The 26618-nt window shown below is 45.2% G+C and overlaps 1 protein-coding gene across 2 annotated transcripts in view; it reads left to right on the forward strand.

The window, feature by feature from the left end:
* The first annotated feature begins 19333 nt into the window (after window positions 1–19333).
* The window catches only part of Stx18 (syntaxin 18), a 116883-nt gene continuing 109598 nt past the window's right edge, over window positions 19334–26618 (forward strand). Inside the window, exon 1 of one of the 2 annotated variants that reach the window (XM_041636323.1) lies at window positions 19334–19584. In XM_041636323.1, the coding sequence (XP_041492257.1) occupies window positions 19417–19584 (168 nt within the window). In that variant the 5' untranslated portion in view covers window positions 19334–19416. The remainder of the gene's footprint in view (window positions 19585–26618) is intronic. The other variant, XM_041636324.1, reaches the window with a different exon arrangement.

The following is a 26618-nucleotide window of genomic DNA, read 5'->3' on the forward strand; positions in this document are numbered from 1 at the left end:
TAATGTGCATTTGAAGTTTTTTCCATGTCTTTTCATGCCTTCATGGCTCATTTTTTAAAATGCTGAATAGTAGTCCTCTGTATGGACACACCACAATTTTTTTTTACCTCGTCACCCACTCATCTTGGCTACTTCTGCTTTGGCAGTCCTGTATAAAGCTACTGTAAACATTTGTGTGCAGGTATTTGGGTGGATTTGAACATTTAACACCTTTGGAAAATGCAGAGAATGCTTGCTGCCTTGTTTGAGAAAAGCATGGTGAGTTTTGTAAGAAGCCGCCTTATGGTGTTCCCGAGTGACATACCACCATCAAGGAAATGAGTTTCACTACCAACTACATTTTCTGTTTGTTGTTCTGCTTAGTCTTGGTCAACTTGACACAAACTATAGTCACTTGGGGGAAAGGAACCTCAATTGAAGAACTGCCTCCATAAAACTGACCTGTGGGCACATTTGCAGGGGCATTTTCATGAGTAATGATTGACATTGAAGGGCCCAATTTACTCAGAGCAGTACTATCCCTGGGCAGACCAATAAGCAGTGACCGTCCATGGCCTCTGTTTCAGTTCCTGTCTCAAGGTTCCTGCTTTGATTTTCTGCCCTGATTGTAGTGGCATTTCAAATGTATGTTAATAAATAAAGCCTGCCTGAAGATCTGAGAGTAAAACAGTCCAACTGGTCAGCCTTACAGACCAGGTTATGGTAATACACATCTTTAATCCCAGTAGCCACACTAGCTGCCATAGAAATCAGATGGTGCATGTCTTTAATACCAGTGGTGCACGCCTTTTACCCCAGCCTTAGAGAGGAATATAAAGTGGTGGAGTGGGGGAGGGGAGAGACAGCTCTCAGACACAGTCTCATTCTGAAATTGTAGGAGGTAGAATCACTGTTTCGGTCCGAGGTCAAGGTAAGATCCAGTGGCTGGCTATTTTGCTTTTCAGATCTTCAGGTTGAACCCCAGTTTCTGACCCTGAGTTTTTATTAATCATGCATCATTTGGCACCCACTGTTTTGTGGCACAAATTTGTGAAAACGTCATTTGCTTGAGGCTTTCTAGTCACCAGTCCAGGCTTGAGCTGGGACTGGAATTCCAGCTCCAGGAGCTGGACCCAAAGCTAGCCACCTGGGTCCAGGAGAAAAACTAGTACTCCCAGCTCCCATCTGCCCCGGCTTAGCTTCCCTATAAAGATGGAAAATACACAGAGAATCTGGATACTGCATGTTACTGTGTTGTCTTTAAATTGTTTGACTGCTGAGGAAGGAGCAACAGCTGCTAAAAGATATTTGGTTATTAATGCTGCTGAATTAATCTAATTTACATATTTTGAAAATGCCTTGACTTAAAAATTTAATTCAAAAGATATGTTACTCTGGAAAAGAGGTTTTGCTTTTGTTTCCACAGGAAGTGAGAGGCTGTGGACTCATTCTTGGTTAAGAAAAACAAGGTTTGATCAGCCGTGGATTAATTCTGGTTGAAAAATAAGGTTTGTTGAGGAAGACCCCCTGAAAAATCTCCAGTGGGAATGGATGACCCAGATGATCCAATGTTTCAGAACACCTCTGTTGCAGTTTCCTCTGAGTTCTACATCCAGAACAGCTTTAAGACTGCTGACTGAAATGATCCAACCTCACAGAATACTCCAGTGAAGAGTGGAACCATAATCCTAAATTTTCTTTGGGTCCCCATAGGATTATCAGCACTCCCAAATATATTTTAATAAATATGTAATATATTTATTATATTATAATATTTAATTATTAAATATATATTTTTAATAAAATATATTTATACTTAATAAATATATTTTAATAAATAAAGACTGCCTGAAGATCTGAGAGTAAAACATCCCACTGGTCAGCCTTACAGACCAGGTTATGGTGACACACTTCCTTTGGTGATGGTGTGTGACCTGAGAGTTATTTGCTGAACTCAACCCTCTCCTCCCCATGTTGCTTTTATCACAGTGTCTTACCAGTGACAGCAGCCATAAGTAGAACACCATTGACTGTTTCCACTCCTGTCCATCTCAGATTGTGAACTGAGAGTTGCTGTGCTCATCATGATATCTTTAATGGCCCCATAACTTTTATCGAGCAAAGTATTCATTAATGTTATTAATTACTTAATTAAAATAGTTCAGAACTACCTGCCCGGCGATGATGCCGCTCACAGTGGTCTGAATCCCTTCTACATTAAGAAAAAAAAAATCAGCCAGGCATAGTGGCATATATGCCTTTAATCCCACCACTCAGGAGGCAGAGGCAGGCAGATATCTGTAAATTTGAGGCCAAACAACCTGGTCTACAGAGTGAGTTCCAGAACAGCCAGAGCTACATAGTGATACCTGTCCTAAAACAAACAACCCCTCCCTCCACCCGCCGAAAGGAAGAAAGAGAGGGAGATGGGAAGGGAGAGAGGAAGGAAGAACGAAAAAAGAAAGAAAAAGAAAAATTGAGACATGCCCTCATCCACACACAGTCATGTTTACAGGCCAATCTGATCTAGGCAACTCCTCTCAGATGACTCTAGACTGTGTCCAATTGACAGTTAAAGCTAACCAGGGCACCCAAGATTGTCTCCCATGGAGATGCTGTCCTCATGACAGCATTAGCATTCCCTTGGATATGCTGTTGCTTGGTTCAGGATGCTAGAATCGTGGCCATGTAGGCTCAGGAGCACACCTGGACAAGAATCACTTTGGCTGACCTGCAGCTCTCCAGACAGAGGATCTGTTCTTGTTCAGGGTTGTTTGTTATGAAGCAATATCAGCAGTTGTGACTAGCATCGACTTCTGAAGAGTGGGAACAACAGGAAACTCATCCACGTGGACAGGAAGAGGTCAGGGGAGAGCCCTCTTGTCCAGTGTAGCGGACTTTGATGACATTGACCAATAGTTATAACTGGCACGAAGGCCCTGGGTAATAACTGCCAGTGGGAGGTAGACGGGTAGAAAGGTGACTGGGGCTGGTAATGACCACCATGCTCTTCACTGCCATGTTTTGGCTCTTTCCCTTTCCCTGGCAATGACCTGGGACTTGTGCCCCACAATCGTCCTGCTCTTACTTTCCTTGCTTCTCTATAGTAAGTAGACAGTTGTGTGACTCGGTTCTGATGCTTGAGCCCTGGGCAGAAACGTTCTCATAGATTCCCAGGAAAGCTTTTCTTTCTCCATCAGTGATGTCAGAGGTTGCTTGAGAAGACGTTTCCTGTTGTGTTAAACAAGGATGCAATGGCTGGAGTTATAACAGCCCTCTTGCAACCATGAGGGAATGAGCAGAAAACATTTCAGCAATATTGGCCCTCACCTCCTTTGAGCTGCTAGACAAAAGCCTGCAATACCCCTAGACACCCCTCCTCTGTCTAAATTGCAGTCAGGAGCACTCTGGGTGGATGCTGTGTTTCATATTGGTTAGTGCCCTTAACTGATACAATAGCTAACGTTTATGAATGCTTGCTAGGAGCCTGGAACTGACTTAAATATTTCATAGCTGTTATGGACTTCATTTCTTTAATAATCCTACGGAACCAGTGTTCTAGCCACAGTAAGTGTTTCACCCTAGAGGCCAGATCTCTAAAGACTCCACTGGTCCAGCTCTACCCAACTCCTGGCATAGACACAGTGCAGTCTTTGCCATCCAACATGGTGCTGGGGAGACTGGGAAGAGACCTGAGCCAAGGTCCTTCCTTCCCTCCCAAGAAGAAAGGAAGTTGTGAGGTAGAACTAATGGTTTAGGGTCTAGGCATTCTGAGACTCTCGTGGTATTCTTGTGCTTAGTGCACAGAGAAGGAACAGAAGTTGTGTGGGGGAGACTCTGGGTATTTCCAGGTCATGGGGTGAGCCAGCCTCTTTGCAGGCCTCCTTCAGAACGAGCTGAATGAATCCATTTACAATAGGTCTCTATGTGTACTGAATACTGTTGCCTGGCAATTGCCAAGCAGTTTAAGAGGCAAGCACCCTTGGGGCACTTTAGAAGAGGGTAAATACTCTCTCTGATAGATTTGTTTGCCTCAATTTTCTTTGTGGCATCTAGGTAAAAAGTGCTCCAAAGAATAAGTTTTTCTTGGCAATATTGGGTAAATGCTTCCAAATGAGTAAGCGTGCGTATGAATGAGCCTAGCTCATGAAGGAGTGTTCAGTAACCCATTGGCAGTCTTCTTGGGATACAAACACCACTCATGCATAACACTGTCTCCCCCAATCCCTCCCTCCCCTTTCTCTCCTCTGTCTCTCTCAGAGAGACATCGCTGTCTCCATCTCTTTCTCAGAGGAAAAATGAAGTTCAAGGTCTTCTTGAGTTACGTAAGCAAGATTCAAAAGACCTGAGAAGCTAATAAGTATATTAATGTCAGAGCTACTCCAACACAATGCTGTATCTGGGGGAGATGCTTTAAGAAGCAAAGGTTTTACCAGGGCCCTTCCTTTCCCCCAACAACAAAGCAGGGAGCGGTGTGTTGGAATAATGACTTGGGGTTCTGAGGCCCACGTGACATTTCTGAGCTGGTCAGCAGGTGCAGGTTTTAGACTCTGAACATTGTTGAAAGCTGTCCCACGTGAGAGACAGAGGAGAGAGACTATACTTCCTCAGAGCACGTGTGAGGCAGAGTGGCACCGGGTGTGGTGGTGCACGCCTTTTATTCCAGCACTCAGGAGGCAAAGGCAGGAGGACCTCTGTGAGTTCGAGGACAGCCTGGTCTAAAGAGCGAGTTCCAGGACAGCCAGGACTACACAGAGAAACCCTGTCTTGGAGGGCGGGGGGTGCATGTGTGAAAAGCTGGGAGGAGTATCTGTGACTGTCGGCCCTGTGCCACAGGAATGGGTTTTGCTGCCAAAACCATTAACAGCTTCTCACGCCTCGTTCTAGGAACACAGTTCTCAGATTGAAGAACCCACAGGGACAGAGTCAGACCACACTTGAAGTCTGGGCTCAGCTCCGGAGAGACAAGGCCCCTGTCTGACTGGTAAGCCCACTAAGATCCACTTGGGAATCTGCTGTGTAGAAAAATGAGATAAGAGAAGAGGTAGCCTCTAAGGGCAGACACTCTGGAGGGGCTATGTCAGATTTGCCTGGAATTCACCATGTGGGGACCTGCTCACAGCTTCCTAAACATTTGCTGAGCCAACTAATTGGGGCAAAGAAATGTTTAAAGAGCTTTCCACAAAGGAGTGAATCCCTGCTGGGTCTGCCAGCCCAGGCCTTTCATGCTAGCACTTGGGAAGCTAAGGCATGAAGGAAGATCATGAGTTCTAGCCCAGGCCAGGGGAATTTCCCATTGGTGGAAGTACAGCAGAAACCACCTCTTGCTGATGGTGTTCTGGAAGAGATTTGTGAGTACAACTATGACTTGGGTTTTGTTCCATAAGGTCCTTCATTCAACTTTTATTAGTGTCTTCCAAAGGAAAAGGAGGCAAGAGGAACTAGAATTGAGAAAGGGCGGAGAAGCCAAGGGAGAGTGGATGATGCCAGGGCTCTTAACACCCTGGAGCTGCTTCCCCCTCCCGCTCCAGGTGACAGGACTACTATACTACCTATACTATACTGTACTACAATGGGTACCTTGGGTATCCATTCACTACAGTGTTCCTAGAGTCTGTCTGCATTGGATGTTTGCCTTTTTAGCATTTTGTCCCTAACACACATTGCTTTGTAAGCAGGAACTGTCAATGAGCATTTGTTGGATAGATGAGTGGATGGGTATGTGGGTGGGTGGATAGATAGATAGGTGGATGGGTGGATGGATAGGTGGGTGGGTGGGTTGGTGGAAGGAAGGGTGGGTGGATGGGTAGGTGGGCGGGTGGATAGATGAGTGGATGGGTGGGTGGGTAGATAGATGGGTGGATGGGTGGGGTGGGTGGGTGGATGGTAGGTGGGTGGGTGGGTGGACAGATGGGTACATGGGTATGTGGGGTGTGGATAGATGAGTGGATGGATAGATGGGTGGGTGGGTTGGTGGGTGGATAGATGGGTGGTTGGATGCTGCACTCTTGAGGTCATTTTGGAGCTGTGTTTTACAGGCTGGCACATATCTCATGAAATATTTTTAGGTAGAGTTTGTGCGTTGTTCCTTTCATTGGAAGGAAGCCAGAGAATCAGGGAGGTGGAGCCAGGCTGGAGAAGCGAAAAGTACCCTGTGGGTTTCGCTAATGTCTGGGATACTGCGCCTGGAGCTGAGACATCAGGTCACATTTACTTCGTTCTGTAAACAGCTTGTGGGCTGCATACAAAATGAACTAACTCTCCAAACAAACACCAAAGCGTCTCTCCATTTCTTCTTTCCATGTGTTGCTTTTTTCCATGCTTTAGGGGGAGGGACACTGAAACCCCATGAGCCCCTGTCTCTGAGATTCTGGCCTTCGTGTACTTTCTCTTATTCAGTTTGACCTCTGCAGTTTAGACAAATTGCATAGTGCTCTCCTACTTGTGTAAATGTTTTAGTGAAAGACTTGTAAGTACAAGAAGGGGTTTTACTGATGCCAGACCCCCCATTTTCTTCAAGCTCCTGCAGCCAGAACAGTGCCCATACGTATCAGGAGTTCAGAGCCATCTTAGAGTGAATGAAATGTTTACTGTTCTGCCTCGATGACAGACATCATGTCATGAGCAAGCCTATCACATTACTTGCCAACCCACCGACACTCCTGGCTTTGAGTGGGATTCTGAGCTCACAAAGAAACACAAAGGAAAAGCTAATCAGCAGTGGCAACTGAATGAATTGGGATTAAAAAATCAGTGCTGAAAACAGGGCGTGCTGCTGCCTGAATTTCATTCCAGCACTTGAGAGGTGGAGGCAGAGTTCAAGGCCATCCTTAGCTACCTAGGGAGTTCAAGGCCAGCCTGGTACACACGAAACTTTGCCTCAATAACAAAGCAACAACAGAAAGCAAAACCAGTGCTGCCAGACTCCTGAGCCAGGGAGTCTTAGTGAATTTCAGACAGACTCATCAAACCCTAGGCACGTCCTGCAGCCAGCCAACCCTTTCTTCTGGTCACTCTTGCTTCCAGGCCTCTGACAACCTGCTCCCACTGCCTCTAAGAAGGAAAAAGCAAGCAGCTCTGGATGACTGGTGGATAACAGGGTAGACAAACAGTAGAGGATGATGCCCATCAGAATCGATGGACAGATAGGGATGGCTCATCCCTCCCTCACCCACAGCTTCAGCCTTCCCCTTTCTGTTTGTCTGCATGTCCTGAGAACTCAGGTCAGCCTAAAGTTTTTCTCATCGGTCCTGCCCCAGCCAGGATGACAAGCGCCCCGAAGCCTTGCATTTGGAGCATATTCTGGGCTCCAGCCTTTGCCCAGACTTCATTAATTCAGGAAGATGATACCCCAGGCAGTGGAAAGACAGCGAATGCGCAAAACTCCTTAATTGTGGGTTTCCTTCCGATGTCTGCTCCCTTAATATGTTTGGAAACTATTTTATATAAATTATATTCCTTGAGAGGAATGTTCCTAGATCTGAGAGAAAATAAGTAGGTCATACAGGGAGGTTGGCTACCTCTTGCTCAGGAGGCAGTCCTGGTACCTGATGAGATTTTCTGTTCTGAACCAAATCCTAGGATATCCCAGGTCTGAGTGTGAGGTCCCAGGATGGCCCACAAGCACCCAATGGGGAGGCAGAAATCTTGACACTGAAGGTAACCCTGGAGCAGGAAGTGTGCACAGGGCCTGAAGGAGTCTGGGGTGGGATAGGTGGTTGCTATGGACACGAGGGTGGTATGGAAGCAAGGGGGATACTGACTGAGCAGCAGGCACAACTGGGCGAGCACCACCCAGGGGTCTAGAGGAGAGATCTCAGTTCCTGTAACTTCTCTACGTTTCTTCCTGGGTGACCCACAGATGCTGTCCTCACTGCTCTTCCTGAGGTGCCCTTTAGACCTGGTTGCCAAGCTATCCATTTTCTGGTTTTGATCTCTCACTTCTGTGTAACTTTAAGTGAGTGTCTTAACCACTTTGTATCTCAGTTTCCCACACCTATAACACAGGAAGGACAAGAATGCCTACAGTATGGAAATGGCAGTTTGCGGTCCATCAAATGCTGACATCTGTGTTTGTAGCCTGGTAGGTAAAGATTGACTACCACCCTCATTACGATCTTTCAGCCTATTTGCCGTAGGGAAAGAACTTTGCACTGTACCCTCACCCTCCCTGGTTCCTACAATCCCCAATTGTTGGGAGCTATGAACCCCCAGATTCTGAATTCCTTGTGAACAACGTGTTATGCTTGCAGCTGCTCTGAGCAGGAAACCCTCAGGAGTTCCTGATGGCAGGGGAGTGGTTTCTGATGGGTTTGGCTGGGGCGTGGCTATCAGTTAAGGATCCCTATATAAGCTGCCCTGGAACACAATAAAGGGGGCATTCCTGTTTCAAGGATGACCCGTGTCTCTCTGTGTCTGTGAGTCTTTGTGTGTTTCAATCTCCAGCCCCTTGCCCAGTTCACGAACTGTATGGTAGCGCATAGAGCACAGACAGGCATGGTGCGCTACACCCAGTAACAGGACAAATACAAGACAAACTGGGAGGAAGGAAGTGCAATGTCACAGATAGAAGGGAATGAAAGACCAGGCTGTGGCTGGCTTGTGGGGCAGAGAAAAATTCACTACATCCTTTCGGAAACCATAGAAGCAGACAAAGGATAACACTAGGGAATGCAGGACCCCCCAAGAGCTTCTGGGGTGAGTAGACCAAGGAGAAAAGGTAAGACTAAGGCTGAGAAGTGCTGTCTGCCAGCTGAGGGTCCTGCTGGCTGCTGAGTGCTGGAGAAGGTGGGTTCTATAGTCATGGCTAATTCTTGAGCGTCTGGCCTTCTCCTTTGTTGACCCCCTGCAGGGATGAACCTTAAGAAAAGGAATGCGCTCACTTTACCCTAACTGTTGGGTTTGAAAGCCGTCATTTGTGGGTCCTTCTCTGGCAGGACCATACAGTGTGCTGTGCATGTTTGTGCGGGGCTAGTGCCGCTCGGACTCATCTGACAGCAAGTGCCTGGTGCATCTCCAGGAAGCAGCTGACATGCGAAGATTTTCTGATGACAGTGAGACACTTTATAACTTAAATAATAAATGGGGGGCCTTGGACAAAACAATATGGGCCCATAGAGAATGCATGTTATCAGCCAGTATAGGAGCTCTTCCTTAAAAACCTTCTTGGAGTGAGAGCTGTTCATTTTTAAGCTGATTTTACAAGAGAAACACGACCTACCGTGGGTTACGTGTTGGGTAGGTAGATAGAAAACTCTTTCCCAGGAAGATCATAGCTGCTGCAATTTGCCTGCCTTTTGGAAGAACAATTATGGAAGTCGGCAACTCACTCAAAAGCTTCCTAAATAAATGGCTAGAAAGTTGCTTTCCCAAGAGGCCTTGGAGAAGTCCAGTAGGTACCCAGGATCAGATTGTCTACAACCTCTCCAGTCCTGCTGTGCTGGCCTGCCCCGAGCCTGCAAAGCAAAGTGAAGCCGAGTAATAACAGAGACCTAAAAATATATCAACTAAATTGTGTGTTGTGAGGAAATTCCAAGCTTTATTAAATGCACTTTTGGTGAAAGAGGCCCTACAGAGAATTTCTTAATAAATTTCAAAGAGAGATGTTGGTCACTGGAGGAGCCTACATAAGCAACCATGGCATCTGTGGAATGTCAAGCCGCAGATGGCCTGAGGCAATGATCTGGCTAGCGCCACAGTTGGTCTCCTTAGGGTGGCTCAAGGGCTCTGACTGTAGAGCTGGCTCAAACAGGCCCAAGCAGAAGGTCCCAGGAGTAACAAGGATGCCTCCAGCTTAGAAAGAGCAATGAGAGCAAAGTCTTTCCACGGGCCCCCAGGCTGCAGCCAGAAGAGCCAGAAGAGCCACTGCCCTATTTCAAACACCTTGGTAACTCATTCCAAAGCCCACAACACCCACGTTCAGGAAATTCTTCTTAATGTTTAGCCTAAATCCTTCATGCTTCAGTGTAAACTCATTACCTCTCACTGTGTTTAGAGCAGAAATGGGGAACAGCTGCTCTCTCCCACTGGCTCAAACATTCGAGCTCTTTCATTCCATCCATCCCCCAAATCTTCTGCTCTCCAAAGTAACACTCCAAAGCATTCTCCATGACTTACCCAGACTGCAGAGGCTGAACATGCCCCCAAGGGCTTCCTTTAACTCCAGACATGGACCCAACGGGCTGTGTCAGTCTTCTGTCTTGAGTGCCACCCATTGGTTGGGGGAGATGGAGGCCTGGCAGTAACATAATCATCCTTCCAGAAGTTGAAAGAGATGCCCACCACCAGTAACTGCCCTGCATCACCCATCAGACAATCAAAACCTGTGCTGAACTTTAACCTCCATTGTGAGGTATTAAGGAGTGGGAGCAGGCATGGTCTTCAGGAAGAGAGTGGGTCAGAGGGCCTCTGCTCTCACCATGGGTTACTCCATCACACATTAGTGAGTTATCTGTGTTCAATGGGAACTTCCAGCTTGTTCCTGCACAATCCAGAAAGCCCCATTCCTGTCTCTCTACTCTCTCCAATCCCTACCTGCTCAGAGAGTCTCTGAACAAAGAAAAGGAGCCAAAAAGCCCAGTTCTGCATTCTTGGTGACTATGGCAACTTCCTCCCCTGTTGCCCGCAGCAGACCAAGTCCCAGCCTAAAGCACTCAGTTTTTGACCAAATTTGAGCCCAGACTCAGCTTGTGGAGGACATGTCAACACCCTTACCTACAACCTATAAAGTCCCCTGCTTTAGTTTCGGCCTGTGGCTCTGGCATTGATCTCTGGGACTTGAGAACTCACCCGGGAATTGCTTTGCTCAAATAAACCTGTTGTTATACTTTTTCAATTTGGCTTGAACTGGCTTATTGTGTTGCTGGATAAACTTATTATGGTGGTGGCAGGGGGTATGCAGAAAACTTATTAATCTGTAGTGGGTGTGTTAAAAAGGCCACAGGGGCTTTTCCTTGTATAAACTGCTCTCATATCTGACTCTGAACTCACTTGGGATTCTGCAGAATCCCCAGCAGCAAGAAGACTATCATCTGAGGTGGCCCCTTGACCTTGGACCTCCAAGCACCCAGAACTGTGAGAATTGTGATAGGAAGTTTTAAATGTGAACTTGCTATAACCTAGAATCTCCTGGGACCGAGAGCCTGAATGGGGACTAACTAGATCAGGTTGGCCTCTGGGAATCCTATAGATTATTTTGATTGTCTTAGTTGATGGAGAAAGTCTCAGCCCATTGTAGATGGCATCATCTCACAGGTTGGGCCTTGAACTGTGAAAGAGAGAAGAAAGCAGCAAGCAAGCAGGCATATGAGGGCATTTGTTCCCTTTTCCTGTCTGTGGATGTGACATGAGCCTCCACGATAAACCAAGACCTAGAATTGTAAGCCAAATAAATCCTTCCCTCCCCCAAGTTGCTTTTTGTCAGGATAATTTGTTACAGCAACAAAAACAAAACTGAGATAATAATAAACTTTTATCTTTATAAATTACTCTCAGATATTCTATTGTAGCAACAGAAAAGGGCCCAACAGATAGATGCTCCATGATTACATTTAATGGTAATTACTTTTGTATGCATGTTCTGTTAGTTCTTGACCTGTTCCAGTGTAGAAACGTAAGCTTCTATTTTGAACGTCCCACTAACTAGACGTAGGGATAATTATATGGGTTGTACAGGGGCGCACACAACATACACACACACTTACTAAGTATTTAAGTTCCCAAATTAAAAAGTTTTCAGAGATATAAACAAGTCTCTGTGTAAAGACTACGCTAGCCAGCCCTACTTTTAAGCACACAGCTGACTCCCAAGCACTCAACAGTCAGGCCATAAAGAAACCCACTAGCTTGGCATGTGACCTTGGACAAGTCACTGTGTCCTCATCTAAGAGATGAAGAGTGTTGGTCTTGCTAATATTTAAGACCTTTCCTGTCCTAGGTTTCCATAATTCTGTGGCTATCCATAGACTTATCTAAATAATCACAAAAACTACTTCATGCTAGAGAAACACAGTCACAATAAACTAAAGCAAAACCAAATGCCCTTCAGTATCCTGTTGTGAACTATAAAATGTCCCTAAAATCACATTTTCCCCTTGAAACAGGATGTAGGAAAAATATTTTCCTATTAAATCCTTTTAAAGTGCAAGGGAAAGCATTCATTCTGTGACTCGCGATCCAACTCAATAAAAAGGAGAGAATTCTGCTGTCTTAATTACGAAAGACAATGTCAGAAGGCAGAGGGCAGAAACTCAAGAGGGAAACCTTGCTGCCACACCGGTCCCACAATGTGCGAGTTTTCTGGGGGGGACTCTTCAAGGGTGTCTTGAGCAGTTTATTCTGCTATTATGTCAGGGGAACCAGTAAATGCGTTTTTATGAGGTGATTTATGAAAATCCTGGGGTGGAGAAAGCAAGAGCTAGGAAGAGGTCACACCAACTTCCAAGCCTGTGGGGACAAGGAGAGGGGGATTTGAGTTGCAGCGACTTGATTATGTTGTCGTTGGGAGTTATGTCCTCTGACATGGAGCAAGAAAAGCAGGATTTGGACCTAAAGAGAGAGAGAGAGAGAGAAAACCAGAAACTTCAGGAGAATGTTACCTTGTACTTTAGGCATCTTAAAGTTTCTAGATTAGGCCTTTGAGGACAGAGGTACTTGTTTCCTTATTTCTATAGAAACTGGAGCATGGGAATGGGAGGGGCAGATGGAGATGCTTTCAAATTGTATTATAAAGGCAGTGTACTGCACATAGTATAGAGGAAACAACACGGGCATGCTTCAATGGCTCATCATGCACATACTTCCTAAGTTAGTTTGTTCTGTGCTAATCTCCTCCCTCCCAGCCCAGATGCCCCTAAAGGAGCACAAGGCCAACATGGGCAGAAACTAGCAGACTCGGCATTTCTACCAGTGCCAAATCCCAGACACTCACTGAGGGCAAGGGATGATAATGAGATACAGACATTGAGACTGTCAGGCTGGGCGGTGGTGGCACATACATTTAACCCCAGCACTCAGGAAGCAGAGGCAGGCAGATCTCTGTGAGTTTGAGACCAACCAGTTCTACACAGCTAGTTAGGAAAGTCAGGGCTACACAGAAAAACCCTGTCTTGAAAAACTAAGAGAGGCGAGAGAGAAAGAGAGAGAGAGAGAGAGAGAGAGAGAGAGAGAGAGAGAGAGAGAGAGAATGGGAGTTAGCATGGCTGACCACCCCACGGAAGGGTGAACCTGATCTCTAGGGAGACTAATGCTTTTGTCTTTCCCTGATTCTGCTCCTTTGAGCAGGAGGTGAGAAGGGAAACACTTTCAAGGTGGCAATCTGCCATCTGATATGAATAAAGGACATTTTTGAAGATTCAATTCCACCTCTGCTCACTGACATCTGTAAGTGGCAGGCAGCAGAGTTCTGGTATTGCACTAGCGGGACAGAGAGCAGGCCCACAAATTCTGTTTAAGGAAGAAAAAAAGAACAGATGGATTTATGCTCACCTGGGAAGACACGAGTGGGTTCTTCCAGCAGATGATCGTTCCCCCATTTCTGTTGCAGCAGAATCAGGGCACTCCCAAAGATGTCTGAGCCCCACTTTGCAACTATCTGAACATGTGTGTTGCATAACATTGAAGTTACGTGTGTAATTAAGGCTGCTGACCAACAAGAGTCTTGGTAGTCTTTCTGTTACTATAACAAACATCTGATACAATCATCTTAGAGAGAGAAAGAGGAAGAGATTGGTATTCTCTTTAAATGCACAACACTAGTAACCTGTACACCTCCCACCAGAGCCCTCCCTCCCAACGGTGCCAAACTGGAGGCTAAGCCTTTACTTTAATGGAACTTCAGAAAAAAAATCATCAGAATGTACTCTTTTCAAGGCCAAAGCATAAAGTTCCAAGCCAAGTTGTTTAGAAGCGGTGTTCTAACCAGATCCCACAGATTTGAAAATGAGAACCCATGGGTGCTGCTCCACAACCAGATGGCAACTTCCAGAAAGGGTGAGGAATGTTTAGGGATGGTCTTTGCTCAGAGAACTCATGGTGGCAGGCAGTGCTCCTGCATTTTCAGGGAGAGCTTGGGGAAATATCTGCCCAACCAAACAGCTGGTGATTTAGTTGGGATTCAAACCCAAGTCCTTCTGTCTCTGGTGCTTTGTGTGGGTTTCCCCTTCCGATTAGTCATCCTCTGGCAATTGTTTCATGGTTAGCTATTAAAATCTCAAGCCTCCTGCTGTTCAGAGAGAAGAAAACCAAGTATGTGATCCTATGGTTGCTGGCCAGCCCAACCCCAGTGTCTGGGGACCGCAGGCTCAACAGAGGATGCTAGCTACAACAGTGCTTCCCTTGGGCTCTTCTGAAGCCTTCTGTTCATCAGGTCCCACACATGCATGGGGCCTGGATGTGGACTCCATCAGACACTGGTTGCTCAGCCGCCCTCAGTCACTAGCTAGTCACTCTCCTTCAAGCTGTGATTCCCAGCATGAGCGTTCATGGAGTTCAAGGACCAACCCTTCGGAGCCACAGTAAAGACTTGTGAGTGGCAAATTCTGAGATGACTTCTGACAGATGAACATCTTTAGGGTTAAATTCCAAGCTGTGCCAAGTTGTGTGTGTGTCACAGCATCTTATCCTTGCTGGGCCTGCACTCCAGACAACTTATTTGTAGCAGGAGACAACAGGGATCTCCCGGAGAGGGAAGGGGGGTTTCCCAAGGTCAATGCTGATGGCAAGACCACCATACTTTGAAGCAGTTAGTTGGACTGTGTCACTATGTTCCTTGTCTTGCAATGTGAAAATGATAGAGGACCTGCTTAGTTGAGATAGCTTTAGGATGAGTCAATATACCCATGGTGATGACTTGCAATATGCCTGGCAGAATTCAGATAGTGCCTTGCCACATTTGTTCTCTATCTGCAAACCTACCCACATGGCCCTGGGACAACAAGTGGAGCGTACTCAAGAACCTGGTGTAGCAAGCTTTCTTGCTGGACTATCTTTGGGCCACCAGTCTGCAAATAATGATCCAGAGACTTATTAATTACAGAAGCTCAGCCTTAGGTTTGGCTTGTTCCTAACTAGTTCTTATAACTTAAATTAACCCGTATCTATCAATCCATGTCCTATTTTGTGGCTCGGTGATGGAGGTGGGTCTTGTATCTTATCTGTTGCTTTCATTGGTTAACTAATAAAGGAAACTGCTTGGCTCTCTGATAGGGTAGAATTTAGATAGGCGGAGTACACAGAACAGAATGCTGGGAGAAAGAAACTGAGTCAGAGAGTCACCATGATTCTCCCACCTGACACAGACACAGGTTAAGATCTTCCCTGGTAAGCCACCTCATGGGCTACACAGATTATTAGAAATGGGTTAGATCAATATGTAAGAGCTAGCCAATAAGAGGTTATAACAAATGGGCCAAGCAGTGTTCAAAAGAATACAGTTTCCGTGTAATTATTTCGGGGCATAAGCTAGCTGGTGGCCAGGAGCCGGGCGGCAGGAATGCGGCCTGCAGCTCCTCACAACAGCTTGGTTACCTTTACTCTGTACCTCCCATCCTGCTCCCTTTGTGTCTGGCTCTCGACTTGCCTTTCTTCCTCCCAGAAGTCTCTTTCTTTTGGGAAGTCCTGCCTATGTCTCTCTTCCCTAGTTATTGGACAGTCAGCTTTTTATTACATCAATCACAGCAATCCATCTTCACAGCTTACAAATATCCCACAACACCTGGGACCCATTTTGTCCCTATGATGAGACCCTTGTTGTGGAGTGGCTGCTTGATCAATGCTACTGTTTTAGGGTTGGCTCACCTCCTCACCCCCAATTCTGGGTGAAGCTTGCCATTCACTGACCTTTGGAGTGGTTGTGGGTATGTGACAAGCATCTCTTCTTTCAAAGTGGAATGTCTTTCCAGATTGACAAGCCCCACTTCAGATGCCACAGGCTGCTGCAGAACATGCAAACAAATCCTCTTAAATTCAAGAAATTCCTTAAAGGAGAAACTGGCAGCAAGAGCTGAGACACATGTTGCAAATGCTGCATGGGCCATGTGCTGTGGGCGACTGGATGCCCTAGTCACTGAGTATTCGATGAAAGGTACCCTTTGGCATCTTTCAGATTAGGCACATTCTCTCTCTAGCCTTCCTTTGAGGATGGGGGTCCTGGTCAGCTGCAATTCTCTGAGAATGGAGGACTGTAGGGAGATCACAGAGATAGGGGAAAAGGAGAACACAAAGGCAGGTAGCTGCAGGATTTAAAGTTAAGAAAAACACAGACCCAAGGCAGCTGGGGATGGCTTGTCTGCAGGCAATGAGTGCCCAAATAGGGACAGAGGGCTGAAAGAGAGGCTCAAACTAAATAAGGCAGGCACAAAAAGACTAGAAGGTGAAGGGAGGCTGGGAAGGGAGGCTGGGAAGGGAATTATGGTTTGCATTTGTTTCCTGGGGTTTCAGTAACAGATGACAACAAATTTGGTGACATTTATTTCCCACGGTCCTGGAGACCCACACACACTTCTGAGGCTCTCAAGGAAGAATGGTCCCTTGCTTCTTCAGCTCCTCGTCACTGTTAGCATTTCTAGGCATGTGGCTACATCTGTCTGTTGTTTGTGTCTTCACATTCCTTTGTCAGCATTGTTTATATAGACACTGTTACTGACTTTAGGGCCTATGATGTCTTTCAGAGCATTCTGCTCAAGACCTGCAACTGTAACTTAGTTATATTCCCAGATCCTGATTGCAAGTAAACTTTGTGTTCTAATCGCCACTAGATATCCTGTTCACTGAATATAGGGTCCGGGGAAATCCTAGATGTGGACATAGTTCCTGAACGCACACCATTTAACTCATTACAGGGTGGGAGAAATCCAAAGAAGACTGAAACAAGTCAGAAAGTCAGAGTAAGACCTTTTCTGTGGAACGTGTCAAGGGCTTTATGTATTCACTACCAGTTGAGGCTGTACAGTCTGTTTGGAGATCACTTGGGGCCCACCTCCACTATAGCTTTCTCTGCTTTTACAGATTCATCCAGAAAACTTGGAGGCTCATCCCCACCTCTCTACTCATACCTAATTGCACCAAACACATGGCTCTTACAAGGAACGACACACACACACACACTAAAATATTTTATGGAGCTCAGTGTCCCTCCTATATAAAACCCCTTCCCACTTATCTACTTTTTAATTTCCTGGATCCCTCCAAGATTCTGGCTTTCTCTTCTTTTCCCTAATTCAACTCCTCCACTTTGTTATGCAAGGCAATTTAATTCTCCTTCCATTTACTCTGCCCCAGGCTTACCTTTGCAGAGCCAAAGACTCATTAATGTCTCCATAAAACAAAGCACCATTTATGTAAGATGCAAAGGCAGAATCATTGGCACAGCTTTTGTTTTCTCTCTCTCTCTTTCTCTCTCTCTTCCTCCTCCTCCCTCCCTCTCATGCACGCATGCACACGCACACACACACTCACACACACATCCTCTTCCTCCTCAAGTTGAATAGACACTTTTCTTCAGTAATGATGAAGTGGCTATACTCTGGATGTTAAATAATCTTTTACTTCTTTTGTGTTATATGAATATTTCCTTGGCATATATTTCTTCTAAACATGTACTTGATACTGTGGTTCTCAAACATTTGATCTCGGGAAAATTTTATATCCTTACAAAATTATGCAGGGTCTTAAACAATTTTTGTTTGTATCAATTTTTATCTATTGATAGTTACTATATTTGAATTAAAATGGACAACTTAGAAATATTTACTCACCTAAAATAATCAGGGTACATCTATTACATATTAACATAAACATATTCATAGAGGAAATAGTTTTCAAAACAATAAAGGACTCGGTAAGAAGAATTGGCACTTGCATTTTTTGCAATTCTCTTTTAAGTCTGGCTTAATGGAAGACAGCTGCTCTGCATTTAGCCTATTGTAAGATCAGCGTCTCTGGAAAGCTCAACCATACAACTGATTAGAACGTTCAAGTGTAAAGGCAAAATGATCCTAGGGTTAGTATGAGATTAGCTTTTCATCTCGCTGACTGTTAAAAGCCCTATTTTAGCATACATCACAGTGTGCGTCCTTTCTAAGGAAAACGAAAACCAGAAAAGTCCATATCAAATTAAAACTGAACCACGGGGTCACCCTGGACAAGAATCTACAGAGCTATAGGCAACTATGACTGCTGAGAGAGGGGGAGTTAGCCTATCCCAGGGATGGCCCCACTAATTGGCTGTCCAATACAAAGTGATTATCCTTGAAACCATATACACACAAACAACAAAAGACAGACTGAGCACGTTGGGCTTATATATCCATGATACTTCTACATATAAGTAACAATAATAATCCAGGACGAAGAGGCTATCAATTTGAGACTAAATAGGTGAATAAGGAAGGAGTTGGACAGAGAGGACTTGAGGGGGCTGGAGGGAGGAAAGGGAAGGGAAAGAGGGAAAGTGGTATAATTGTATTTTTTGTCAAAAGTGTATAAAAATAAAGTGAACATGAGCCAAACCTTTAGAAAACTCTTACTGGCTGACTTTAGTCAATTTAAGCAATTCTCTCCCTCTCCCCTCTCTTCTTTCTCTGTGATAACTATGATTCAAGAGAGCATTGTTCAACACTACACGTTGAGGAGAAACATAACTCAGGATCAAGGTCAGTCTGTTTCACTTTGGTCTGACTCTGATAAGTTCCTGCAAGCTCTCCTCATCTCTGCGCTGGGATGCCTGCTCTAAGCCTTTCCCCATCATTTGTAAGAAGACTGAGAGCAACCACATTATCAACAACGACAATGCCTAATGGCCATGTGCTAAGAGTCAAACAACATGAAAAAGGTTTATATGCGCCTTCTGTTTAATTCTCTGTGCATTCTAAGAAAGACACTGGCTTCGCTTTACTGAAGGGGCTGAAGGTTGGAGAAGAAAAGCCTCTGGCCTCTAACTCTGTTCCTTGTACACTTACCCTGTCTTAGCTCCTGACCCAGATGGTCACCGTTCATTGCTGCTCAAGGGGAACCATTGACACCAAAGGTCAAAGGTGGTATTTCTCCCACCTGTCAACCAAACGCCCGCCTTAGAAAGAATCGTAATGGAGCAATCTTCCTGGCTTCATGATACTTGCCGTTACTTGAACCCCAGTTCTAAAAGCACCGGGAAGTTTCCGAGTGTCTGAACTCTCCTAAGTCTGCAACGAAAAGAAACGGGTGCAGATACACACACGGGAGCGTCTCCGTCTGGAGTGGAGATTCCGCGTTCCCGACTGAGGCCGGAACCTTTCTCCACTCGCCGTGGTACGCGGGCGGAGAGCGGAACCTTTCTTCTCTGCATATAGTTCCCGGGAGGAGGCGTGCGAAAGCGGAACGTCCCCTCAGCGACCCGGTTCTTGCCGGGGTCGCCTGCTGCTGACGTGTACCGACCGGCTTCTGGCCGAGGTGTGGGTCGCCATGGCGGTGGACATCACACTCCTCTTCCGGGCAAGTGTCAAGACGGTGAAGACACGGAACAAGGCTCTTGGAGTGGCGGTGGGTGGCGGGGCCGATGGCAGCCGGGATGAGCTGTTCCGCCGAAGCCCTCGACCCAAGGGAGACTTCTCCAGCCGGGCCCGTGAAGTGGTAAGCTGGTTGCTATGGAAACGGCGAGCTTGAGAAGGGGGCGGATCCGCACCCGGGACCCTGGACCCCAAACTCTGCCCAACCTTGTAAGCCCTCAGTGAAGAGAGGGAGTCTTTAGTGAGACAGAAGAGTCGGTCTCACGGAGCCGACAGCTGGTTAGAGACGGCGACAGGTTTATTCTAAGGAAGAGGGACGCATATCCGAGCACTGTAGGAAGCAAGACTTGCAGAGGTAGTTGGTTAGTCGTGTTATAGAAAGTTTTGAGGCAGTGTCTTTGCCGTCACTGTTGACTTGAGTGCCAGTGAAAAGTTCCCACAGTCCTTACGCTTCCGGTCGCAACGTTCACCTCTCTATCTTTGCCCCTTTAGTGTACATATTTGGGCCTCTTCTTGCGCATAGGGTTTAAAATCCCACCATCAGCTGAATTCTCCTTTATCCTCTCCTCTGGTAGTAGGTAGTACTCAGTACTTCCTGAGACTGGTTTAGGATAATCTTTCACCAACACCTAGTGTCACTGTCCCCAAACTGCGTTCTGTACCCTGAACACAACTGGCTTTCATTTGTCGCCAAAGTAGGGAGTTTCTTCTCAAGGGTAGGAACGTTGGGTTCATAAGCGTTGACATTATCTCTGCATGTGTGACTAACAACATTGCTTAGTAAATGCTCCTTGAATGAATAATGAACAAATAGTTGACTGTTGCCTTCACTAAACAGGAAAAAGAAGAGAGATGGTGTTTGTGTTATATCTAAAATGCTAAAGGTGGGTGTTTTTGTGGCACCGTAGGCATATACAGTCTGTTTGCCCCTTTTAAGAAACGCACACTAAAGTCCGAAGAATTGAAAGGCACTTACCAGTCAGGAGCAAATATGATCAGAACACATCGCATGGAATTTTTGATGAATAAACTAATGGGCTCTCTTGAAAAGAGACCAGCATGCATAAAGGTATGAGGTAGTGCCAGCTTGACTTAAGTTAGTTTGATGAACATAAGAATGTGGGATACTCAGCAAATAAGAGTGGTGTGGCAGCCTGAGGGAGATCTAGAAGGACTTGGAGATCACTGTTCAGAGTTTGAACTTTGCCCTCTAGACACTCCAATATCATGTGGACAGTGAAGTTCTGAAGAAGACCCAGGAAACCGCATGGTTATCTTGACCATGTTAACTGTTAGCTAGACTTATTCTAGGTTTATTTACCTACAAAATGGTCTCTTCTTATTTGAAACAGACTTTTAAAACTCCATTGGCACTGGGCAGTGGTGGCACACGCCTTTAATTCCAGCACTCAAGAATCAGGGGCAGGTGGATCTGGATCTCTGTGAGTCTGAGGCTCGCCTGGTTTACAGAGTGAGTTCCAGGATAGCCAGGGCTACACAGAGAAACCCTAGCTCAAAAGCAACAAACAGAATAAAAAAACCCAGCAACAACAGCAGCAGCAACAACAACTCCACTGGCTCCATCATATATATCCTATATCACATCTCCTACTATTGCATGTATCACAGTGAAGGGGGCATGTCTCAGGTGAAGTGAGAGGAAGGGAGAATAGGTGTCCTTACCTCTCTACCCTGAGTCTGGCCAAGCTGTTGCGAAGGTTGCTCTCATACAGAGTGTGGACATCACAGTTTTGATGCGTGAAGGTCCTTCCTGAAATCAGTGGTTTATTAACACTGCACAGATTTTTCAGTCCTCAGGAATAGGAGATTTGGAAACAGCAGAGTTAAGAAGCACTGTTCGGCTATGTTCCTTCCGTGGGGAGGGAGCCCTGGTATCAGCTGAACTGCTCCCCAAGTGGCAAAAATATATTTTCAACTCTTTTCATTTAAGATCCTTAGAGATGGGATTCTTCAAAGGTTCAGGCAGTCCGAGTGGTGGAAAGATAGCAGCACTAGCACGTCTGAGTTTGAAGGGAAGTATCAGCAACGGCAAACATGTCAAACCTATGCATGTATTCTTCCATGCTGCCTCTGACCAGAGAAGCCAGCACTCATTTCCCAGTAGGTCCTGTGGCTCAGAACCCCTCAACACTGTGCTCTCAGAGCCATTACCAACTGCTGGGTTTGACATTAAGCTGAAATCTCCTTGATATCCTCCCCAGCAATTGGTTAAAAATTGATTGCATACCTAAGCAGAACTTAGACTTTTCAGAACAGACTTTTAAAGGGTCTGGAATTCATCTTTTTCAGACTAGTTATTTTATAGGTGGGAAGACAACACTCAGACAAATGCAGTGACTGGCTCCAAGTGTTTGCAGCTGGGGACATGTGCTAGAGCCAGAGGTAGAAACCAACCCTCCTTTGCTAGTTCAGTGTTTTTCTCCCTCTGTTTTTGTATCTTAAATATCCACCTAAATCTTTAAAAACAATTATTTTTGTGTGTGTGTATGTGTGTGCCTCTTTGATTGGGTACCATGTACATTGGTGTGCCTTCGGGAGGCCAGAAGAGGACGTCAGATCTCCTGTAGCTAGAGTTGGAGGTGGTTGTAAGCCGACTGACTTGGATACTAGGACCTGAGCTTGCAAGAGCAGTGAGCACTCCTAATCACTGAATCATCACTCACTCCCCCCAATAATTTTAAACAAACTTGTTCGATTTTTCAGTGCCAAAGAGTTTCTTCTTCTTGAGCTCATAGTTCATGAGGCTTGGATTTGAATCTCTTTCTGGCTGTGTGAAGTCGGGAAGTTACTTAACTTCAGTTCCCCTTTTTCTAAGAATGATAGCCACTTCAGAAGATCACTTGACTGATGAAATGAGAGATGGTGTGCAAGTGCCTGGAAGAGTCTAAATTCTTTGGTTACAAGTAATAGTAATTTATGAACCACCCAGAGCAAAATATGTGTGTTGGCTCACATAACTAATGGGTTGGCATGTCTTTCTGTAGCTCCCATCCATAAAACCCCAGGGGTGGACCTGTTTCTACTTGGACCCCAAAGCCTTTGTTGTGATCTTAGGAATAAGGTTCTTTAGTTGGCTAGGCCATATGTCCGTTCCAGTTTGTGACCAGTAGGTGGCTAGAATATTATGATTATAGCCCCACCAGAGCCTTAGAAAGGGAGTGCTGTGTTCAGGAGTGGGGGCAAAGGGTGGTGGGCAAATACATATCTCATGGTGCCTGACACACCTGACATTACTGAGCACATTGTGTTACTATCTCTTACTGTCTATAGGATAGATACTTCCTCCTTACCTGCTTGTTGTCTTGAAGAACTTTGGGAATGGGCTGGGTCCGGAGATGCCAGGTGGTGGCAGCTTTTCTTCCTTGTTAACTTACAGAGGTTTCAGAGACCAAGAGAGCTACCACACAGTTACCCAGAGCCTGGAGAGGAGCCCAGTTGCATATCCAGAGCAGCGGGGGCTCCTGAGTAGCATGGAATAGGAAGCCAGGAAAGCTCAAAGTTAACACTAGGTCTACCAGGAAGTCACTGCAACTTCTCGGTCAGTTACCACAGTAACAAGACTGAGAGCTCAGACTAGATAATCATGAGAACCTCTGATAAATCATAGATCTTAGTGATTTTGAGTTGTTGAGAATTCTTCCCCCCCCCATACCCAGTACCCAGAGTAGGTAAACAGTGAAGTTTTGGGATTTTTTTTTCTTATTATATCGTGATTTTGTGAAAGTTGAATTTTTTTGGTTTAATGTTCATCTATCCATCCTTAAGAATTCATTAGCAGGGCTAGAGACATGGCTCAGCGGTTAAGAGCATTACCTGCTCTTCCAAAGGACCTGAGTTCAATTCCCATCAACCACATGGTGACTCACAAACTATCTGTAATGAGATCTGGTGCCCTCTTCTGGCCTGCAGTCATACACACAGACAGAATATTGTCTACATAATAAATAAATAAATATTAAAAAAATAATTCATTAGCTTTAGTTTTAGTTCTTGGCTGAAATACAAAGTTCTTTTAAACATGTTTTACTAATTTGTGTGTGTGCGCTTATGCACGTGCACACATGTAGAGTTCTGAAGTGGGTGTCAGTTCCCCAGGACTGGAGTTACATGTGTGTGAGAGCTGCCTGGTGTGGGTGTTGGGAACCAAATTCAGGTCCTCCGAATGAACAGCAAGTGCTTTTAACTGCTAAGCCATCTCTGTAACCCCTTTAGGTTTTTTCTTTTTCTTATTTTATTTTTTAAAAAGAAAACAAACTATCTTTTTTCATTTTGCATATCAATCCCAGTTCCCACTCCCTCCCCTCCTTCTATTCCTTCCACCTGTCCCCCCCACTCGACCCCCCCATCCAGTCCTCAGATTGGGTAAGGCACATTGCTTTGGGGGAAAGTTCAAGGCCCTCCCTACTGTATCTAGGCTGAGCAAGGTATTCATCCAAAGAGAATAGGTTCCCAAAAAGCCAATACAAGCAGTAGGGATAAAATCTGGTGCCACTGCCAGCGGCCCCACAGTCTGCCCTAGCCATGCAACTGTCACCCACATTCAGAGGATTTGGTTTGGACCTATGCTGGTTCCTTCTCTGTCTGGCTGGTGTTGGTGAGCTCCCATTAACTCAGGGAAACTGTTTCAGTGGGTTTCCCCATCATGGTTTTGACCTCCTTGCTCAAGGTTCATTCTTAGAGTGACCCTAAACCAAGTGATTGGCCTCATCCTCTCTCTGTCCTCATTTCTCACATGCGTCCCTTGCATTTTTCTCCTGCTACCATCCTGTCATTATTGCTGTCCTCTTACACGCCAGGCACCTTCCTACCTCAGGGTCTGCATCTGTTGTTTCCCTTACGTGGAACACTACTCCTAGAGTCCATACAATCAATCTCTGCTAACGTCAGGTGGCTCAGATATTTCCTAAGTGAGGCCTTCCTTGACCTCTTTGTATAAAGTGGCATCCTTTTCCTTGTAATGTTTTCTTTTCATTGCTAGCGTATTGTGTATAGTTTGCTTAGTTTACTACTTGACTATGTGCTTCCTAGAAAAGAAAACTGTGGTCTGTTCTGAATCCATAGCTTCTAGAACAGTGCAGGAATATAGGTTTGCAGTGCATATCTTTAATTAGTAAGTGCTACGTGACTGTATCTCTTTGCTTTCACTTTTGAGACTAGCCAAGCATCCTTCCAGTTCTAAAAATGTGCAGTCCTAATAGATCTTTTGACTATTTCAGATGTAGATTCATACTGAGCCCAGCATCTGTTATAAATAGTAGCTTTAGTTTTATTAATGAGGTTCAGGCCTTCTCTTAAGGAGAAGCAGACACAGTGCACTGGGGGTGACTGACAAGTGTAACTTCAGCATCAACTCCTCAGGTTCTCTTTGATTTCCCTCTCAGAGGCCCCAATATTAGAGCCTAGTAAGTGAGCTGGAACCACCTGGATTGTTATCTGGAGCGGCTGGAAATAGATTTTGCCCAGAAATTGGCTGTAATCCTAGTTGAACAGGGATTTCAGTAAGGGAACGCATTTCAGAAGCAGCATCTGGCAGCAGGTGCAAAGAGCCAGGGAAAAGCAGAGGAGGCAGGAGATGGAGCCAGAGTCCAGGAGCAGAAAGAAAAAACTGTGCAGCTTATATGACAGCTAAAAGCAGAGCTAGGGTGTGTTGGATCATGCTTATTTTAAAAATTTAAGGCAGAAACCTTTTTGCAAATAAAATGAGTGGCTTTGAGGAAAGCTGGGATGAGTAGGGCTCAGAAAAGAGACATTCACTAGCCAGCCTTCTCTTCTGCCTTTCCCCCTCTTCTTCAGGACCCTCAGGAACCAACCAGAGGACCCAGGAACCCACTAACTGGCCTTTTAACTTCACTGTGTTGTGTCTTTGTGGTTTATGACAACTGATGTTTCCTGTATGTAGAGTTCAGTGCTAGAGACTCTTCGGACGTCACTGGTGAGCTTTGTATGGATTGCCCTTCTGGATTTTGCTTAGGACTTAGGAGGACTACAGCTTTTGAAGTTTTGTTTTTCAGTAATTGGTTTATTCCATTACCTGATTAAACATCTGATGTGTATCAGGCATTGTGTTGCGGTTTAAAAAAATGACGAAAATACAGAGAAAGGACTCCTAAGTCTCTTGGGGGAGAATTAATGGAGACTACAGAGAGAAAGCAGTAATTTAATTGGGCCATCAGGATTGAGAACTGTTATGCCAAACATAGGAAGGGTACCAGTTTAAGGGAAGTGTGAGTGGAGACAATGAGGCACATCAGGGCCAGTGGAGCAGAGACAAGACAGGGATGAGAAGGGTACTTATTGGGGGGATACCTGAGTGATGGAGTGGGTTCCTAGACATGAGGCTCTTCTGCATTGCATAGATGAGGATGCAAACTTTGGTCTGCAGGCCAAATTTAGCCTGTTCTCTGTTAATGAAGTGATCATGTTAACTTTTATCAAATAGAATGAGAATGCTAAGTATTTGATACCAAAGGACCTTGAACATTTTCAGTATTTCTCAAGAGTTTCTTGATATTTTGATTTTAAAATTGACAATGTGGAAAATGCTGCCTTATATAAATGTATAGTACAAAAAATGGCAGAAAAATTATTCTTTAGGCAGTTTCAGAAATGGTTGGAAATTATGTGCTATCCTGAAGTCAAAATTCATATGAACATTTTTTAAAAGAATGAAACTCATTTTGGCAATTCAAGCAGGATTTACAAAAAACAAACATTCTAACAAGATACAATCCAGAGATACACTAATCTAATACTTCCATGCTGAGCAGTGATGTATTAGAAGCCTTTATTTTCTGAATTGAAACCATCACTCCAGTAGGAGAGAAAACTTTGTTCTGTGGGATCACTGTGGTCCATAACATAGTAGTCTTCCCTTTAAACCATGGTGTTTCAGGCAGTGTTGGCTGGCATCACGTTGTGTGACAGCATGCATGGTGCTGTGTGTTTGGAGCCAAGGCTACAGTGACATCACACATTGTTATGGGGCAGGGGAAGCTCTTCATTATGAGTTTGAGTTAAGTTTTAGTCATTTTGCATCCAGAAATTGTTCATTGTTGCCACACTTTGTCTCCTCCATTTCCAGTTTGTTGATTATAAATTTGTTGTGGTTTGGATGTGAAATGCTTCTCTCCTTCCACA

Source organism: Microtus oregoni, unplaced genomic scaffold, assembly GCF_018167655.1.
Source record: "Microtus oregoni isolate MIOR12 unplaced genomic scaffold, Mior012 000049F_ref0000343, whole genome shotgun sequence".
NCBI classification, from domain to species: domain Eukaryota; kingdom Metazoa; phylum Chordata; class Mammalia; order Rodentia; family Cricetidae; genus Microtus; species Microtus oregoni.